This window comes from Budorcas taxicolor, chromosome 7 (assembly GCF_023091745.1).
Source record: "Budorcas taxicolor isolate Tak-1 chromosome 7, Takin1.1, whole genome shotgun sequence".
Taxonomy (NCBI): domain Eukaryota; kingdom Metazoa; phylum Chordata; class Mammalia; order Artiodactyla; family Bovidae; genus Budorcas; species Budorcas taxicolor.
This window is the reverse complement of record NC_068916.1, coordinates 41,870,853-41,892,411: the sequence shown is the minus strand read 5'-3', so window position 1 is coordinate 41,892,411 and position 21,559 is coordinate 41,870,853. Positions and strand designations below refer to the sequence as shown.

At 36.2% G+C, this 21,559-nt stretch overlaps 1 protein-coding gene across 1 annotated transcript; it reads left to right on the top strand.

The window, feature by feature from the left end:
- The first annotated feature begins 2,379 nt into the window (after positions 1 to 2,379).
- On the top strand, positions 2,380 to 3,318 carry LOC128050605 (olfactory receptor 2G6). Its single transcript, XM_052642886.1, has one exon. The coding sequence runs from the start codon at positions 2,380 to 2,382 to the stop codon at positions 3,316 to 3,318; it is 939 nt and encodes a 312-aa protein (XP_052498846.1).
- The last annotated feature ends 18,241 nt before the right edge of the window (positions 3,319 to 21,559 follow it).

The following is a 21,559-nucleotide window of genomic DNA, read 5'->3' as shown; positions in this document are numbered from 1 at the left end:
CTGTACTGGTGTTTTTCTTTCTGGCTTACTTCACTCTGTATAATAGGCTCCAGTTTCATTCACCTCATTAGAACTGATTCAAATGTATCGTATTCAGTTCAGTTCAGTTGCTCAGTCGTGTCTGACTCTTTGCAACCCCATGAATTGCAGCATGCCAGGCTTCCCTTTCCATCACCACTCCTAGAGCTTACTTAACTCATATCCATCGAGTCAGTGATGCCATCCAACTATCTCATCCTCTGTCGTCCCCTTCTTCTCCAGCCTTCAATCTTTCCCAGCATCAGGGTCTTTTCCAGTGAGTCAGTTCTTCCCATCAGGTGGCCAAAGTATTGGAGTTTCAGCTTCAGCATCAATCCTTCCAACGAATATTCAAGACAGATTTCCTTTAGGATAGACTGGTTGGATCTCCTTGCAGTTCAAGGGACTCTCACAAGTCTTCTCCAACACCACAGTCTATTAGCAAAACTAATAACTGAAACTGTAAGTAAAGTGCTTATAGACCAAATTTTTTCCCTTTTTTCATCTATATTATTCTAATTCAAATAAAAATACTATTTTTCATATTTTTCCTTAACTACAGAGGGATTTTGTTCTATTTCGTTTCCATATTATATTAAAGAAAGTCAAAACAGATTATTAATGTGAATAAATATATAGATTTTTTTAGATAAGACAATATTCTGTGAACATTTTGTATATATAATTATGTATAGTTTTATATATCACATACATCATTGCATCACATATAATTTTATATATATGTATGTATATATAATTATAAATTATGTAAATACAGTAGATTATATTATATATAAATATAATAACAAATTATAACCAACTTTAATGGCAAATAATAAAATAAGTCACATTTCCTACATGATGAAACTTCATGTAATCTTTGAAAGTTAGTTTTTTTTGTTGTGCTTTAAACTTTTGATATAACATAAAAATACAAGATTTGGATATATAGTAAGTATAAGCAGCATAAAGTATTGAAAATTATAAAAATAGATAGTATTTACTTAAAGAAATTATTAATTTATAATTTGACTACCACCAGTTTAACATTTATCCCCATTATAATAATTAATTGTAAGTTTTTATTAATGTTTACAGGTGTTGAGCAAGAAGTATGGAGATGAAAGTAAGTAAAGATGAAGAAACTAAGCTGTTTCTTCTGGTACACTAAGCAGTTAACAGTAATCATTTTTAAATGAAGATATCATAAGTAAATATTATTTTAAAAATTTGTTTTTATTATTCAAATATTATGTACTAAAATGTAATGTGTTCAAAGTACACTTTCAAATGAAATAATAAACAATTAAGTGAATATAAGAAGCATTAAATTATTTCCAAAATACTTTTTCAACTATTGGATTTTAATAGAAAAAGGTATGAAAATTTTAAGTGGAAATACCTATAAAGGAGAGAGACAAGATAAACTACTTCTCTAACTCATCTCTAAATACTTGTAAGCTACTCTACAATAATCAAAAAATGTTAAAAATTATTGGAAAGGAGGTAATTGAAGAGAAGGAGGTGGGACGTGAAGAAGGAACCATGGAATAATGTGTGTGTGAGCGACTGCTAACTACTGGGTCTTTAGTTAAAAATGTCCACAGTTCAAACTCTGTGTTAAGTCAACACCAGTGTCCAAACCAATTAGTCGGTATCATGGTGATGCTATTGTTATTCTCATCTAGTCTCTTTCCTCTCTTCTCAAGACCACCCACCTCTTTAAGAGTTCCCTTCTCGGCCACATTGGTTCAAACTTCTTTCCATGCCTGGGATGTCATCACTTCTTGCATCTAACCTACATTTTCTCCACATATAACTGTTATTTTTCCCAATGTCTCCTCCATATTTGTCTACCATTGGATAATTTTTTTAGATAACAATAGCAGACTCTTCTAGGAGTCTGCAACCACCATTGATAGAATCAGTCAGTCAGTCAGTTCAGTTGCTCAGTCATGTCTGACTCTTTGCAACTCCATGAACTGATAGAATAGAGTCTCACAAATGCACATTACTAAATTTACAGAGATGTCTCTGCTAGATGAAGAATGTCAAGCAGATGATACCCTTTTGGATTAAGAATGAAAAGAATCGAGCATTGTGATGGTGTCTGTGTTAGAGTTCCTCCTATTGGGGTGGCATCTACTTCAAGGAAACATGGGGAGAGGTATTTTCTGTCAAAAATATACATTGAGAAAAATATACATTGAGGAAACTGCTATCATTCTTCCACAACATGGTTGAATGTTGTAAGAGAAAAATAATCATATTGGAAACAATTACAGTTTACTAATAATATTCACCTCCTCACTTTCTATCTTCAGAGTATAAACCCTTTTATGAATTGCAGTCTGCAAGATAATGGAAGAAAGCAACAGCAGCTCTGAAAAAGGGTTTCTTCTCCTGGGATTTTCTGATCAGCCCCAACTAGAGAGAATACTTTTTATTATAATTTTGCTCTTCTACATCTTAAACCTACTGGGAAACACTGCCATCATTTTAGTTTCTTACTTGGACCCCAAACTCCACACTCCAATGTACTTTTTCCTCAGCAACCTCTCTTGTGTAGACATCTGCTTCACCACCAGTGTTGCCCCACAGTTGCTGGTTACTATGAATAAGAAAGACAAGAACATGAGCTATGGCGGATGCGTGGCCCAGCTCTATGTAGCCACTGGGCTGGGTTCCTCTGAGTGTATTCTCCTAGCGGTCATGGCTTATGATCGCTATGCTGCTGTCTGCCGGCCTCTGCACTACACAACCATTGTGCATCCTCAGCTTTGTGCATCCCTGGCCAGCACAGCGTGGCTCAGTGGCCTCATCACCTCCCTTATTCAGTGCTCCCTTACTGTGCAGCTGCCTCTTTGTGGTCATCGCAAATTGGACCATATTTTTTGTGAGGTGCCAGTGCTCATAAAACTGGCCTGTGTGGACACAACTTTCAATGAAGTAGAACTATTCGTGGCCAGTGTAATCTTTCTCATTGTCCCTGTGTCACTCATCTTAGTCTCCTATGGCTTTATAACGCGAGCTGTGTTGAGGATTAAATCAACAGCAGGGCGTAGCAAGGCCTTTGGGACCTGCTCCTCCCACCTGCTTGTGGTCATCATTTTCTATGGGACCATCATTTTCATGTACCTTCAGCCAGCTAAAAGTAGCTCCAAAAACCAGGGAAAGTTTGTCTCCCTTTTCTACACCATAGTCACCCCACTTTTAAACCCCATTATCTACACTCTGAGAAACAAAGATGTGAAAGGGGCCATGAGGACACTGGTAACAGGAAATGCTTTCAGTTCATAAAGGGTATGAGCTGTAGGTATAGGTTTAGCGGGTTGGTTTTAGTTTATGGATTATTTGTTCTAAGTGCAATTTTCATATTCAATGCTGTAAGAGACAGTAAAAGACACAGAACTCTACAAGAAGCTAATATTCTTGAGCCGCAATAGTGTTTCACTTTTTCCAAACATTCTTCTCATGAAGTCCAAGATTCTATGCTCTATCTAGAGAAAACTCTTTGCTTTCTCCACTATGCCATCAACTTTCATACACAAATTATGTCACCCTGGAATACTGGTCTATTTGGTAAATCTCTGCTTATCTCTAAAATCTAAAATAAATTTTACCTGTACTTCTTGAAACTTGATCCATCTAATCCTCTGGGTAAAACTGGTTCATAATATATGTTTCCTTAAAACATAAAGCATTCTCTCTCTCTCTAATAATATAGACCATTCTGGAAATAATATATGACCACTTTCCCACAATGTCATTTTAAACCAGAGACTGGACAAGCCTTATTATATTGGCTCATTTATATTATGAAAAAATATAAAACAGAATTATGATACATTGATAACATTTATGATGCAAATTTTCACTTCATTATTTTACTAAATTGACAAAATAAATAATATTTCATTAAACAGATCAGTCCATATATAATTTAGAGTTGTCCCCTTTTCTTTAAAAGGATTAGAAGTTGAGTGAAAGTGACAGAGTGTGTGTCATTCTCTCTGTCTCTTTCTCTCAAAAAGAGCAGAATTAATCAATTTGTCAGTCTCCAGTATTTTAAGAGAACTGTGCAACTAGGGAGAGATTAATTTAATCTACATATTAAGTTCACTTCCATCTTTCATAATAATTTCAAAGTAAAAAAAAACCGTGAAAACAACGAAGACAAAAAATCAAATTCGTATGTGACTTAGACTTATGATAACAGAGAGGAAAACTGAGGCTCATTTAAATTCAATTGGTACTAGAATATTGCTGTTAGTCTATAAATATTACAGATAAAGTTTGGAGCTGTTTTTACTGCCAAAGCCTAGATTGAAGGCAAAATGGCTGCACCCAAAAGGAAAAAAAAAAAAAATGTAGAGAATTTTCTGAGTGAATCAGTGATGCCTCTGCAAACAACCTCTGTCCAATTTACATCTATCTAACATTTTTATAGGAAATAAAATGACTACTATTTAACAGAAAGAAGAATCATAAAAGTCTGATTGAATTTGTCTTCTGGAAGTTTCTTATGTAAGCTCCCCACTCAATAATGGAAGGAAGAGTTGGAAATTCAATTGAACATGTTTTTAGAAATGCACGCTTTCATTTATAATGCCCAAGGAGAGAAGATGTTCTGTAGCAAAGCTCATACTTATAAAAACATCACTTCTTTATACCCAGAAAACACAACACAGGAAAGAACATACATATGTCAGAATCTAAATAAATTTAAACAAAATAAAGCCCCTATGACACAAAATTTTACAATTAATAAAGCATTAAAAAAATAAAACAAGAAAGTTAAACTTTTTTCTGGATATTTAGGACTCTGAATTACCATGGTGGAGAGCCCAGACTCTATGCTGTGAAACATCTCTACTAATTCTAATACCCTGTGGAGGAGAGAAATGTCATTCTTGAGATCCTTAGTAAGGGCTACGACAAAGTGCTGGCCAGAAGTCTCCCAGGAAATATCTGTAGATGTTCATTCTCAAGGTCATGTGTGGGAACTCAGGTTGGAGGCCTTGAGGATGACTCCAAACCGAACCCCTCTTCAAGTGCCACATGGACAATCTTCAAGGACAGCAACAGTTGCTCCCATAATAAATTGAATAGCTGTCAAGAAATACTTGGCAGCCAACCTCAGGAAAAGAACTTAAAAAAAAAAAAAGAAAAGAATAAACTGCTGAAAAATGAGAGGAAAAGAATGCATGAAGTAAAGGAAGTAAACAATAGATAGGACTACTGTGAGAAAAAACAAATGCAAGGACAAAATAACAACAAAACCAACACTTAAAGGTAATATGAAAAAAATTTCTCATCGGAAAAAGTAAAATTTTTATGTATGATTACTTAAATGCTAACATAATTCATAAAAAGGTATATATAGAATGAAATAAAGAGAAATACACTATTTTCTACAACCAAAAAATAATAGGCATAACTCTTCAAAAAGAAATCAGTAAATAACATGAGTGGTAACAAATATGGAAAGAAAAATTAATAAAAAGTCTCATTATTAGATGAAAATGTAAACATATTTGAAAAAACATGCCACTATTTTTTCTTTATTTAATGCAGGGTTTTCTATGATAATATGTTTGCATTGATTTTGCAATATACAATTCTAACTATATTTTAAAGTTTATAATATTCTAACTTTTCCTATAATGATTGAATAATCTCAAAAAAACCCATGGTTTATTTTTTAAAATTTCTCCATAGTTTGCTCAGAGAAGGCAATGGCAACCCACTCCAGTATTCTTGCTGGGAAAATCTCAGGGACTGGAGAGCCAGGTGGGCTGCCATCTATGGGGTCGCACAGAGTCAGACACGACTGAAGCGACTTAGCAGCCATAGTTTGCTTACGGTTTTTCTGTTGATTAATAACTGGTGTAAGCATCAGTTCAGGTCAGTTCACTCAGTCGTGTCCGACTCTTCGCGATCCCATGAATCGTAGCATGCCAGGCCTCCCTGTCCATCACCAGCTCCCGGAGCTCACTCACACTCACGTCCATCGAGTCCGTGATGCCATCCAGCCACCTCATCCTCGGTCATCCCCTTCTCCTCCTACCCCTAATCCCTCCCAGCATCAGAGTCTTTTCCAGTGAGTCAACTCTTCACATGAGGTGGCCAAAGTACTGGAATTTCAGCTTTAGCATCATTCCTTCCAAAGAACAACCAGAACTGATCTCCTTTAGAGTGAACTGGTTGGATCTCCTTGCAGTCAAAGGGACTCTCAAGAGTCTTCTCCAACACCACAATTCAAAAGCATCAATTCTTCAGTGCTCAGCTTTCTTCACAGTCCAACTCTCACATCCATACATATAAATGTATATTATTTTGAGATTATTTTCAGTAATAGGTTATTATAAAATATTAACTAAGGTTTCTCATGCTGTAAAGTAAACCTTTGTTGCTTGTTGCATATCTATTTTTTAATTAAATATCTAGCATTTTATTCATACTAAGTCAAACATGTGGATTCAAAATGTCATAAATTTTTTAGTTAGGCAAAAATTCTTGAGTTTTATAAAATGTATATATTACACACACACACACACACACACACACACACACACACATATATATACAGAAACTTTTCTATTACACTTGATACAGGCTTGAGAAAGAACATCAAAATAAAGAGACAGATTGGAGAATGTAAGCAAAATGAAATGGGATTATTGAATATGAAATAGAAAATGTGAAATAAACTAAATAAAAGTAAAAGATCATCATATAATGCAGTTGTTTTTAAACATGAATACTCATTAGAAACATATCTGGAAGTCTGGAGAAAGAAGGCAATACTTGAGCATTTGTATTTTTCAAAAAATTCCAAGAGAATTCTGATATGCATCTGGACTTTAAAAAATGATTACAGGTTTTTCTATGAAATGATAGTTTTGGTGATCTAGAGTTCTATTATTTTTTTATTGACCAACCTGGGGTGCTGCAGTCCATGCAGTCGCAAAGAGTCAGACTCAACTGAGCAACTGAACTGAAATGAATCATGATACAACTGTCAAGTGAGTAACAGTTACACAATCACAATAGTAATACATGTTTATCAGTTCTCACAATCAATAGCCAGATAAAACATAAAAGATAATTACAATTGTAAGCCATAATGGGAACACAATTCAGTTCAGTTCAGTTCAGTTCAGTTCAGTTGCTCAGTCGTGTCCGACTCTTTGTGACCCCATGGACTGCAGCACGCCAGGCTTCCCTGTCCATCACCAATTCCTGGAGCTTGCTCAAACTTGTGTCTGTTGAGTTGGTGATGCCTTCCAACCATCTCATCTCTATAGTCCCCTTCTCCTCCTGCCTTCAATCTTTTCCAGCATCAGGGTCTTTTCCAATGGGTCATTTCTTCATATCAGATGACCAAAGTATTGGAGCTTTAGCTTCAGCATCAGTCCTTCCAATGAATATTCATGACTGATTTCCTATAGGATGTACTCCTTGCAGTCCAAGGGACTCTCAAGAGTCTTCTCCAACACCACAGTTCAAAAGCATCAATTCTTGAGTGCTCAGCTTTCTTTATAGTCCAACTCTCACATCCATACATGACTACTGGAAAAACCACAGCTTTGACTAGACAGATCTTTGTCGGTAATGTCTTCTCTTTTAAATATGCTGTCTAGATTGATCATAGCTTTTCTTCCAAGAAACAAACATCTTTTAATTTTATGGCTGCAGTCACCATCCACAATGATTTTGGAGCCCAAGAAAAGAAAGTCTGTCACTGTTTCCATTGTTTCTCCATCTATTTGCCATGTAGTGATGGGACCAGATGCCATGATCTTAGTTTTTGGAATGTTGAGTTTTAAGTGAGCTTTTTCATTTTCTTGGCCACCTGATGCAAAGAGCTGACTCATTGGAAAAGACCCTGATGCTGGGAAAGATTAAGGGCAGGAGGAGAAGGGGACAACAGAGGATGAGATGGTTGGATGGCATCACCGACTTGATGGACATGGATTTGGGTGGATTCCGGGAGTTGGTGATGGACAGGGAAGCCTGGTGTACTACGATTCATGCGGTTGCAAAGAGTCAGACATGACTGAGTGACTGAACTGAACTTGCACTCTCTGCTTTCACTTTCATCAAGAGGCTCTTTAGTTTCTTTTCGCTTGTAAGGGTGGTGTCATCTGCATATCTGAGGTTATTGATATTTCTCCAAGTAATCTTGATTCAAGCTTATACTTCATCCAGCCAGCATTTCACACGATGTACTCTGTATATAAGTTAAATGATCAGGGTGACAATATACAGCCTTGATGTACTCCTTTCCCAACTTGGAACCAGTCCATGATTAACTTAACAATATAAAAAAATTGCAAACAATAAGGGAGGGTCAAACAGAGTTATGTGGTAAGTGGAAGTACATATATGCACATGTATTCCACCCAGGAAATCTATGTCTTTTGGTTGGTGCATTTAATCCATTTACATTTAAGATGATTATTGCTATTCATGATCCTATTGCCATTTTCTTATTTTTTGGAGTTTTATTTTCTGTAGGTCTTTTCCTACCCTTGTGTTTCCTGCCTAGAGACATTCTTTTAGCTTCTGTTGTAAAGCTGGTTTGGTGGTGCTGAATTCTGTTAATCTTTGCTTGTCAGGAAAGCTGTTTATTTATCTATCACATCTGAAGGAGAGTCTTGCTGGGAAAAGTATTCTTTTTTGGAGGGTCTTCTCTTTCATCACTTTAAATATATCATGCCATTCCCTTGTGGCTTGTAGAGTTGCTGTTGAGAAATCAGCTGATAGCCTGTTGGAAGTTCCTTCTTATGTTGTCACTTTTCCCTTGTTGCTTTTAATATTTTATCTCTGTATTTAATTTTTGTCAGTTTGATTACTATGTGTCTCAATGTGCTCCTTCTTGGGTTTATCCTTTCTGGGACTCTCTGTGCTTTCTGGACTTGGTTAACTATTTCCTTTCCCATGTTTGGGAAGTTCTCAAGCTATTATCTTTTCGAATATTTTCTCAGGTCCTTTCTTTCTCTGTTATGTGAATATTGATGTGTTTAATATTTTCCAAGCAGTCTCTTAGGCTGTCTTCATTTCTTTTTACTCTTTTTTTTAATATTCTGTTCTGTGGCAGTGAGTTCCACCATTCTGTCCTCCAGGTCATTTATCTGTTCTGCCTCAGTTATTCTGCTATTGATTCCTCCCAGTGTATTATTAATCTCTGTTTGTTTTTCAGTTCTTCTAAGTCTTTGGTAAACATTTTGAGCATCTTCTTGATCTTCCCCTTCATTCTTTTTCCTAGATCCTGGATCATCTTCACTATCATTATTTTGAATTCTTTTTCTGGAAGGATGCCTATCTCCATTTAGTTGTTATTCTGGGATTTTATCTTGTCCCTTCATCTGGGGCATAACTTTATGCTTTATTGTTGTGATTAATTCTCTGCAATATGGTTTTTATTTTGGCCACTGTGAGCTGTGAGACTGTGCTTTTTCTTGCTTCTTCTGTCTGCCCTCTGATGAATGAGGCTAAGAGGCTTTGTAAATTTTCTGATGGGAGGGACTGGTGATAGGGAAAACTGAGTCTTGCTCTTGTGGTCAGGGCCTTGCTCAGTAAAGCTATAATCCAGTTATCTGCTGCTGGGTGGATTTGCACTCCCTTCCTGGTAGTTGTTTGACCTAAGTTGACCCAGCCGTGAGGTCTATGGGTTCTATGGTAGAGTTAGTGACAAACTCCAAGAGGGTTTATGCCAAGTTGTACCCTCCAGTGCCCCAGTTCCTGCAGTAAGCCCCTGCCAAGTTATGTCTCCACAGGAGACCCTCCAACACTAACAGGTAGTTTTGGTTCAGTCTCTTGTGGGGTCACTGTGCCTCTCCTTTAGATCTTGTTATGCATAAAATTTTGTTTGTTCCTTCCAAGACTGGGGTCTCTGTTTCCATCAGTCCTCTGGAAGGATAATCTAATCTGCTGGCCCTCAAGGCCAGATTCCTTAGGGGTTCCCAGTCCCTTTGTCAGATTTCCAGGCTGTGAAGTCTGATGTGGGGTTCAGAACCTTCACAATAGTGTGAGAACTTCTTTGGTATTATTGTTCTCCAGTCTGTGGGTCACCTACTTGGCAGGTATGGGGTTTGATTTGATCATCATGTGCCCCTTCCACAATCTTGGTGAGGATTCTTCTTTGTATTTGGACATGAGTATCTTTCTCTGGTGGGTTCCAGCATCCTCCCGTCAATGGTTGTTCTACAGCTAGTTGAAATGTTGGTGCTCTCGCAGGAGGAGATGAATGCATATTCTTCTACTCCTCCATCTTGAACTAGAATTGATAAGACACTTTTAGAAATGCAATTGTCAAAAACAAAGACATATAAGTAGATTTACATACATTACCAATTTATTTTCCAATTTTATTTCGATTTCATCCCCATGGAAGAGGCAATCTTGCCTATCTCTGTGATAATTACATATTGAAATTGCTTTTAACCTGTACAATAAAAAGGGCATAATGAACAAATAGTTCCAACATCCTTCCATGAAGCAACAGATATACTTTTTAGAATAATTATTTTTAAAAAGCTACATATATTGGAAATACTGAAGAATTCAAGGGAAAGAGAAATATAGGATAAGATTTAAAAAAAAAATTGAGGGAAACGACAGCACAAACCTAGCCTAAATATTAAGTCAAAAAAATGGAAACATTTTGAAGTTTATAGATACGGATGCAGAAATTATTAAGCAGTTCATCCAGGATAATTTGTAGAGGAGCTGAGGATCATGATGACTTCCATCTCAAATATGTACCCCTCCTCTCCCCCCAAAAGCTGTTTTAGGAATAAAAAAGAAAAGAAAAAAATCACCATAATGCTCAGAAGATAAACTGTAGTTATGCCTCCCATGATAAAAAGAGTCTCAGAAACAATGGAGGAAAGAAAATATATACTACTACATATTAAAAAAAGAATAAAGTAAACAATTCCCTCATATTTAAGCAGAACCAAACTCACCAAAGAAATTAAAATAAGAAAAATAATGAAATGAGGAAGATAAAAGAAAAAGAATCATTAAATACCAAAAAGGAGTCTAAATAAAGTAAAAAAAAAATTTTTTAAAATACCTTCAAAACTAGAGGGAAAAATAAAAAATAACTGTAAACACATGACTTTCAAAAATATTAAATTTAGAAAACATAGTAATAGGACTCAATAGAAGGAACACAGATGAGGAAATGTTTATCAAATGGAAGATAAAGTCTATAAATGTTCCCTGAATATTTTGAAAAAGGAAACACATATATATGTATATAATAAAAATAAGGAAACATAGATAATATATGTTATATATAAATAATGCATAAATTATATATAGATAACATGGGCTTCCCCCATGGCTCAGTGGTAAAGATTCCACCTGCACTGCAGGAGACACAAGAGACTTGGGTACAATCCCTGGTTCAGAAAGATTCCCTGGAGCATGGCATGGCAACCCACTCCAGTATTCTTGCTGGGAGAATTCCATAGAATTTCATAGATGCAGGACTCTGGCAGGTAATAATCCATAGGTTCACAAAGAGTCAGACACCACAGAAGCTACTGAGCACACATATACATAACATATATATTTACATGATCTATATAATAAATGTTGAAGAAGCAGTAGTGTTGATAATCTCTCTTAAAAGAAAACTACATTAAAAATAATTCTGCTTATTTGTGTGACTTTTATTTGCAAATTTGTGTGGTCTAAATAGTTCCACCATGGCAAACTCAAGTTGCCAATGCAATATCACTGACTACAGAATTAGGAAAAGATGTATCAAGTTACCTCTCACAAGAAAGTGCAATCTTTCTCTAACACACTAATGAACAAATGCTATATATCAAATTACATTTCCAAAACACACAAAATGAAGAAAGCTAACAGGACAGAATGATAGAAACTGATTTCCCTGAAATGAGTAAAGATACCCATCTTCCTGGACTGGGGAATTAAACACAAATACTAAAAATTTCCACACCATATATATCATATTAAACTATACATATCATATTGCTTTTGTTCAGTTACTAAGTCCCATCCAGTCTTTGCAACCCCATGGACTGAAGCATGCCTGGCTCCCCTGTCCTTCACTATCTCCCAGTTTGCTTAAATCCATATTCATTGAGTTGGTGATACTATTTAACCATTTCATCTTCTGCCACCTGCTTTTCATTTTGCCTTCATTCGTTCCCAGGATCAGGGTCTTTTCCAACGAGTCAGCTTTTCACATTCAGGTGGCCAAAGTATTGGAGCTTCAACTTAAGCATCAATTCTTCCAATGAATATTAAGGGTTCCAATCGTAAAGAATTGGGATTGGCTGGTTTGATCCCTTTGCAGTCCAAGAGACCCTCAAGAGTCTTCTTCAGTACCAGAATTTAAAAGCATCAATTCTTCAATGCTCAGTCTTCTTTATGGCCCAACTTTCACATCTGTACATGACTACTGGAAAAGCCATAGCTTTGACTGTATGGACCTTTGTCGGCAAAGTGATATCTCTGCTTTTTAATATACTGTCTAGGTTTGTCATAGTTTTCCTTTCAAAGAGAAAGTGTCTTTTAATTTCATGGCTGCAATCACTATCCACAGTACTTTTGGAACCCCCTCTCCCCCCCAAAAAAATCTGTCACCATTTCAACTCTTTCCTCATTTATTTGCCATGAAGTGATGGGACCAGACACCATGATCTTAGTTTTTTAAAATATTGCATTTCAAGCCATCATTTTCACTTTCCTCTTTCTCATTCATCAAGAGGCTTTTTAGTTCCTCTTCTCTTTCTGCCATTAGAGTCGTATCATCTTCATATCTGAGGTTGTTGATATTTCTTCTGGCAGTTTTGATTCCAGGTTGTGATTCTTCCAGCTTGTATTTTGCATGATGTACACTGTGTATAAGTTATATAAGTGTAGATTTTATATATCTTTATGACTTTATCTTTGTATATTATAGTTTTCTAAGAATGTACTTATTTATTTTAGATTATTTAATTTGTTGGGATATACCTATTCATAGCAGTCGATATAATACAAAATATGAATCTTTGCATCTTGTGGTATCAGTTGCATGACTCCTCTTTAATTTGTGATTTTATTTACTGTATTTCCCCATTACTTTTTAATTTTTCTCTTTGGAAATTTTGTCAAATTTATTTGTCTTTTCAAAAAACCTGTTCTTAATCTTTCAAAATATTTCTTTTATTTTTCTAATCTCTGTTTTATTTCTGTTCTGATTTTATTTCTTTCCATTAGTAGGGCTTAGTTGCTTTTCCAGTTCCCTGAGGTGTAAAATTAAGTTGCTAAATTAAATTATCTCTTTTTATTCTCAACACAGTTGTATATTACTAAGCATTTTCCAGGTTTCCTTCTACTTTTGATTTCTAGTTTTATACCATTGTGGTTGAAAAATATACTTGGTGTAATTTCAAACTCTTAAATATGTTAGAGTTCTTTGGTGACCTAATGAACTATGTTTGAAAATGTTTCACGTGTTTATGAAAAGAATGTGTATTTTGTTGCTATTTTATGGAATGTTCTGTGCATGTCTATTAGTTTTATATAGTGTATGGCATGGTCCTAGTCTAAAGTTTCTTTGCTGATTTTCTTTCTTGATGATATTCACTTTTGAAAGTGGGTTACTGGAAATCCCTATAATTATTGCATTGCTGCCCATTTCTCTGTTAAGATTTGTTAATATTTGCTTAATATATTTGGGCACTCCAATATTAAATGCAGATATATTTATGAATATTATGTCTTCTTAATGACTTAATCTTATTTATCATTATATATAGACCTTGTCTTTAGTTACCATTTTTGGATGAAAGCCTATTTTGTCTAAAGTGAGTAGAATTACTCTTATCTTTTGAGTCTCAGTTGTATGAGACATCTTTTTTTTTTTTCCATCTGTTAACTTTGAGCCTTCATATACCTTTAAACTTGAAGTGAGTCTTTTATAAGCAACATAGAGTAGTTGCATTTTTGTTTTTTTCCTCTAGTTTATCTATCCATTTAATGCCTTCTGTTTGGAGAATTCAATCAACTTCTATGTAGTATAACTGTTGATAGGTAAGGACTTAATAATGATAACAACATCCTATGTTTTTCTAGGTGTCTTGTAGTTGCCATATTCTTTTCCTTCTCTATTGTTGCTTTCCTTTTTAAATTGATAATTTTCTGTAATGGTACACTGGTACATTTGCTTTCCCTTTTGTAAATCTTTTGTAGATTTTGTGTGTGTGTGTGTGTGATTACTCTGAGGCTTATTTAAAACATCTCATAGATAAAACAATCTATCCTACACTGAAAAATGGTCTACCAAAACTATATTTCTCTCCAGCTTATTTTTATTTTTGCTGTATTTACTAATAAATTATTTTACCTATAGTTACTTTTAATACTCTTGTCCTTTAACCTTTATACTAGAGTTAAGTTATTAATATATTACCGTGTTAAAGTATTAATGCTTGGATTTGACTATATTACCAGTATGCTGAATTTTTCACATGCTTTCATGGTACAAATTAACTTTATTTAATAAGTATTTGAAAGACTGTTTTCATATTTTTTTTAAAGCAGATGTAATGGTGATGAATTTCCTCTTTTTTTTTTTGGGCTGGGAATGTCTTCATCTCTTTTTCATATATGAAGGACTGTTTTTCTGTGAATAATATATTTCATTAACAGCTTAATTTGGTTTATTGCATTGAATGTATCATCCCCATCTCTTCTGGTCTTTAAGAAACACATTGATATTGGTATGTAAACATCTTTGTATGTTACAAACATTTTCTTATGTATCAATGAAGATTCACTCTTTGTCTTTGATTTTTAACGATTTTATTTTAACAAGGCTTGGAGAGAATCTCTTTATTTGATCTTAATTGGTAACCTATGAACATCATGAACTTGAATACTTATGTCCTTGCCATATTTGGGAGATTTAGCCATTATTATTTTTTAAAAATAAACTTTCTGTCCTTTTATCACTCTCTTCTCTTTCTAGAATTCCAGTTATTCTCAATTTTACTCTTTTAGTTGTAATTTATGCACCATAAGCTTTCTTTCGGAGAAAGCAATGGCACCCCACTCCAATACTCTTGCCTGGAAAATCCCATCGACGGAGGAGCCTGGTAGGCTGAAGTCCATGGGGTCGCTAAGAGTCAGACACGACTGAACGACTTCACTTTCACTTTTCACTTTCATGCGTTAGAGAAGGAAACGGCAACCCGCTCCAGTGTTCTTGCCTGGAGAATCCCAGGGACGGTGGAGCCTGATGGGCTGCCGTCTATGGGGTCGCAGAGAGTCAGACACGGCTGAAGCGACTTAGCAGCAGCAGCAGCAAGCTTTCTTTATAATTTTTTATTATTTTCTCATCTTTTAAAATTATTTTAGCTTGCTCTATTATAATGGATAATTTCAAAGTTCCTGTCTTCAATTTCAGCAATTTATTTCTTCTGCTTGACCACATCAGCTTTCGATGCTGTCTTTAGTATTTATCATTTCATGCATTATATTCTTCAATTCCAGAATATTTTAAAGACTTCTACTTCTTTTTAAAGTTTATTTGTTCATGTGTTGTTTCCCTTATTTTGCTGAACTGTCTTTCTGTATTCTCTTGTAGAGCTTCCCTGTTGACTCAGGTAGAGAATCTGCCTGCCAGTGCAGGAGACACAGGTTCAGTTCTTGGATTGGGAAGATCCCCTGGAGAAGGAAATGCAACCCACTCCAGTATTCTTGCCTGGGAAATCCCGTGGACAGAGAAGACTGGTGGGCTACAGTCCACGGGCTTGCAAACAGCTGGACGTGACTTAGCAACTGAGCATGCATGCAATATATCTTATAACTCATTGAATTCCCTTATAGCAGGTGTTTTAAATTGTTTATCTGATAAGTTGAAGACGTCTGTGTCTTTCGGTTTGACTAACAAGATGATTATTGTGATCGTTTGTTGGTGTATGTTGCCTTAAACTTTTCATATTTCTTATGATTTTTATTTGATCCTTTTGCATTTAAAGTAACAGGCATCTCTTCTAGGTTTTACTGCCTGTCTTAAGAGGGGAAACACTGTGAGGTATACAGAGAGTCTGAAGTTTTCGCAACCTTCTATTGATATACCTGTTCCATGCTTCTTGCTCTATACTGGGGCAGAGCTCCTAAGCTTGTGTGCCTTCTCTGGATCATGCAACTCACCAGTTTGAATTCTGGCAAACTCTCTTTTGTTTTCCCAAATATAACTCTAGAACTTGTGTTTGTAATATTTCCCTGGCTTCCAGATTTGATGAATACTCTTTGTACATTCACTGGCTATCTGCCAAAGCCTGCTTATGCAATCCTTGTGAATGCATACAGGAAGATGTCCACAAAGTGGGGGGAGGGGATATGTCGGTGAGGCAGTGTGTTGGCATGCCCATGGGCCAGGTATGGAGATTAATGGAAAGCACATTTCCAGTGGCTTGTGATTAGACTTCTCATTGGAATCTGTGATGTGGTTCATATCCATGTCTCTTTAATGCCTTCTGCTATTCCTGTCTGCTGCTCTTCCACAGTTTCCAATCCCCAGTAACGGAGCACTTGATTTAGTTCTCTGAAAGCGGTGAGAAAAATGAGCCCCTTTGTCCTGTTCCATATAACTGGTGAGGTTAGGTATTCACTGGCACACTCTTTCTCCTCTGGGGATAAAATATCAAACAAAAAAATAAATTTCATGGATGGGCCACTTTGGGGATGGATAATATGGACAAGCTAAACTGTTCCTCTTATACACTCAAATGTGTGTGGATGATTGCACAAGAATGTTCTTCAGGGAATCCTAGAATGCAGCTAAGAGCTCCTGAGCCTAGTTCATTGGCCACATCAGGAACTATAGTCAGAACTGAGGTATGTCTGCCTATTATTCAATGTGTAAATGTGCACGACCCTTCCAGAATCCCCTGGCATATGGATATGAAATCAGTTTTATCAAAAATATTTTTGTCCATGGAAGGATGGTGTTTTTTTGTGTGTGTGTCTGTGTGTTTGCTTATGCTGCTGCTGCAGCTGCTAAGTCGCTTCAGTCATGTCCGACTCTGTGCGACCCCATAGACGGCAGCCCAACAGGCTCCCCTGTTCCTGGGATTCTCCAGGCAAGAACACTGGAGTGGGTTGCCATTGCCTTCTCCAGTGCATGAAAGTGAAAAGTGAAAGTGAAGTCGTTCAGTCATGTCTGACTCTTAGCGACCCCATGGACTTCAGCCTACCAGGCTCCTCCGTCCATGGGATTCTCCAGGCAAGAGTACTGGAGTGGGGTGCCATTGCCTTCTCCTTGTTTGCATATGGGGGGCATAAAATCAAGGAGCTTCTTCTGTCAATATAATGTTGATGTCAGTCTTGCTTTTGTGATTCTTTTTTGTCATGTCATATTTTTTCTTTTTAGATGTTGTCTCTAAGTTTTACTTTTTCATGTGTTTCTATTTTAGCTATCAACATACTTTATTCAGAATTTGATTTTGAAATATGTTTTTTAACTTATGTCTTATAATTTATTTTACTATAGTTGATTTACAATGTTGTGTTAATTTCTGATGCATGGCAAGGTGACTCAGTTATACATATATATTCTTTTTCATTTTCTTTTCCATTAGGATTTTTAAAATTAATTAATTTTAATTGCAGGATAATTACTTTACAACATTGTGATGATGTTTGCCATACATCGACATGAATTGGCCACAGGAATACATGTGTTCCCCCATCTTGAACACCCTTCCCACCTCCCTCCCAACCCTATCCCATTAGGATGTCACAGAGCACAGGTTTTGCATGCCTTACTCCAGTCATTGAACTTGCACTGGCTGTCTATTTTATATATGGCAATGTACATGTTTCAAAGCTATTCTCTTAAATTATCTTACTCTTGTCTTCTCCCACTGAGTCTGAAAGTCGTTCTTTATGTCTGTGTCTTGTTTGCTGCCCTGCATGTAGGATTGTTGGTACCATTTTCTAGATTCCATATATATGTGTTAGTGTGTCTCTTTCAGTTCTGGTTTTCTTGGGATATATGACCAGCAGTGGGATTACTGGGTTGTATGGCAGTTCTATTCCCAGTTTTGCAAGGAATCTCCACACAGTTCTCCATAGTCACTGTATCAATTTTCATCCCACCAAGATTGTAAAAGGGTTCCCTTTTCTCCACACAATAGCTGTCATTTATTATTTGTAGTCTTTTTGTTGATGGCCATCCTGACCAGTGTGAGATGATACCTCATTGTGGCTTTGATTTGCATTTCTCTAATAATGAGTGAGACTGAACACCATTTCATATGTTTATTAGCAATCTGTATGTCTTTGGAGTAATGTTTGTTTAGGTCTTTTGTCCACTTTTTGATTGGGTTGTTTATTTTTCTGGTATTGAGCTACATGAGGTGCTTGTGAAAGTTAGTAGATGGAAAGAAACCTTAAAAATCAGAGGAGAAATAAATGAAAAAGAATTGAAGGAGACTATAGCAAAGATCGGTAAAACTAAAACCTGGTTCTTTGAGAAGGTAATCAAAATAGACAAATTCTATTAGCCAGACTCATTTAGAGAAAAAAAGGGAGAAGACTCAAATCAATAAAATTAGAAATGAAAATGGAGAAATTGTGACAACACAGAAATTTTAATGATCATAAGAGACTACTATGGGCAACTGTATGCAAAAAAAAAAAACAACAAAAAACAACACAAACCCAAAACCAGACAACCTGGAAAAAATGGACAAATCCTCAGAAAAGGGTAACCTTCCAAAACTGAACCATGATGAAATAGAAAATTTGAACAGACCAGTCACAAGCACAGACATTGAAACTGTAATAAAAAAATCTTCCAATAAATAAAAGCCCAGGACCAGACGACTTCACAGGTGAATTCTATAAAAAGTTTAGAGAAGAGCTAACACCTTCCTACTCAAACTCTTCCAGAAAATTGCAGAGGAAGGAAAAGTCCCAAAGTTATTCTACGAGGCCATCACCACCCTGATACCAAAACCAGAGAAAGATGCCACAGAAAAAGAAAACTACAGGCCAATATCATTGATGAACATAGATGCAAAAATCCTCAACAAAATCCTAGCAAGCAGAATCCAACAACATATTAAAAAGATCGTACATCATGATCAAGTGGGCTTTATTCCAGAGATGCAAGGATTCTTTAATATTTACAAATCAATCAATGTGATACACCATATTAACAAATTGAGAGATAAAAACCATATGCTTATTTCAATAGATGCAGAGAAAGCCTTTGGCAAAATTCAACATCTACTTATGATAAAAACTCTCCAGAAAGTAGACATAGAAGGAACATACCTCAACATAATAAAAACTGTAAACAACAAACCCACAGCAAACATTATCCTCAGTGGTAAAAGATTGAAAGCATTTCCCCTAAAATCAGGAACAAGATAAGAATGCTCACTCTCAGCATTACTATTCAACATAGTTATGGAAGTTCTGGCCACAGCAATCACAGAAGATAAAGAAATAAAAGGAATCTTCTTTTCTTGGAAAAGAAGAAGTAAAACTCTCACCATTTGCCAATGACATAATCCTCTACATTTAAATAGGTTTTAAAGAATTTCAGATTTGTTAAATATATTACCATGCTTCATGCTGCTGCTACTAAGTCGCTTCAGTCGTGTCCGACTCTGTGCGACCCCATAGACAGCAGCCCACCAGGCTCCCTCATCCCTGGGATTCTCCAGGCAAGAACACTGGAGTGGGTTGCCATTTCCTTCTCCAATGCATGAAAGTGAAAAGTGAAAGGGAAGTCGCTCAGTCGTGTCCGACTCTTTGCAACCCCATGGACTGCAGCCTACCAGGCTCCTCTGCCCATGGGATTTTCCAGGCAAGAGTACTGGAGTGGGGTGCCATTGCCTTCTCCACCATGCTTCATGGAGTAACCATTAATGAACTGTTACACAGTCCTGTTTAGACTTATTTTGTTCATCAATGCATGCCTAAGGTAAAACTGAGTTGTTTTCACCTTTTACTTTATTCTCAGTCCCTAAACTTTATTTTTTTCTTTTCTCTTGTGTAAATACTGCTTTGAATTTTCTAATGTCCTCTGTCTTTTAAATTATATAATAGTGTATACAATTTTAGATTGATGAATAATTTTTGATGCTTCTTGATTTTCTCTTATCTCTAATGTTTCCTAATACTAGCATGAAGTGAAGTGAAGTGAAGTCGCTCAGTCGTGTCCAACTCTTTGCGACCCCATGGACTGTAGCCTACCAGGCTCCTCCCTCCATGGGATTCTCCAGGCAAGAGTACTGCAGTGGGTTGCCATTTCCTTCTCCAGGGGATCTTCCCGTCCCAGGGATCGAACCCGCGTCTCCAGCATTCCAGGCAGATGCTTTAACCTCTGAGCCACCAGGGAAGCCCCCAATACTAGCGTAGGGACAGGGGAAAAAAAAACAGTCATTTAGTAAAAATTTGTAAATAAGTAAACCAATGACTTTACATTTTAGCATATATAATTGATTGTTTGCCTGATAATGTTGTTGAGAGAGCAATTAAAAAGAGTTAACTGAAAATAGTTAAATTTCTACCTCATTTCATATGCTAAAACAAAGGATTTTTTTTTTTTTTAATTTTGTAGGCTTTTAAGACTTTTCTGGACTGTCAGCTGATTACCTGCAATGATTAAGCCTCAGGGACCTCCTGGGAAGTGCTGTTCCCTCTATGCTGCTTATGCTTTATAGAAAGAAAGGTTCACTGCTTTGATCACATCTCCTGATGACTATGGGCTTCCCTAGTGGCTACACAATGACATATATTTAACTGGAGAGTAGCTCAGAGTAGGAGAGGCTGATATCAAGGAAAGCAAGGAAGAGTTTCTGAATGGCTTTCAGGCAAGCTAACTTATGTTTTCCACATTCTGCCACTGATCTGTTTTTCAACCCAGGTAAATTACTTACATTAGCCAAGTAAAATAGTTAAAAATTAAAAAAGAAACAATCAGGCTTACATATTAATAAATTCAAAAGTCATGATATGTCTTTGGACTTAAAGGAAACCTATACACATTTCTGTTGAATGTTATGGAACATGATGTATTTTAAGATGAACAGATTATTACTGTACCCTTTCTAACCTCAAGGATACTATGTTTCCACTTATGTACAAAGTATATGTTAAAATACAACCACACACATAACTGAGTTTTTAAAATGTTTTGTTATTGAAATTTTATTGCACACTTTCATTTCCTGTGAACGTCACTCAGTCATATCCTGTTCTTTGTGACTCCATGTATTATACAGTCCATGGACTTCTCCAGGCCAAAATACTGGAGTGGGTAGACTTTCGCTTCTCCAGGGGATATTTCCAACTGAGGAATCAAACTGGGGTCTCCTGCATTGAGAGAGATTCATTTCTTATATCACAAAAATAAATTTTACAACTCCCTCATATTAAAAGCTACAGAGTTGGTTTATCGTTTGCTGCTGCTACTGCTGCTAAGTCGCTTCAGTCATGTCCGACTCTGTGCGACCCCGTAGATGGCAGCCCACCAGGCTCC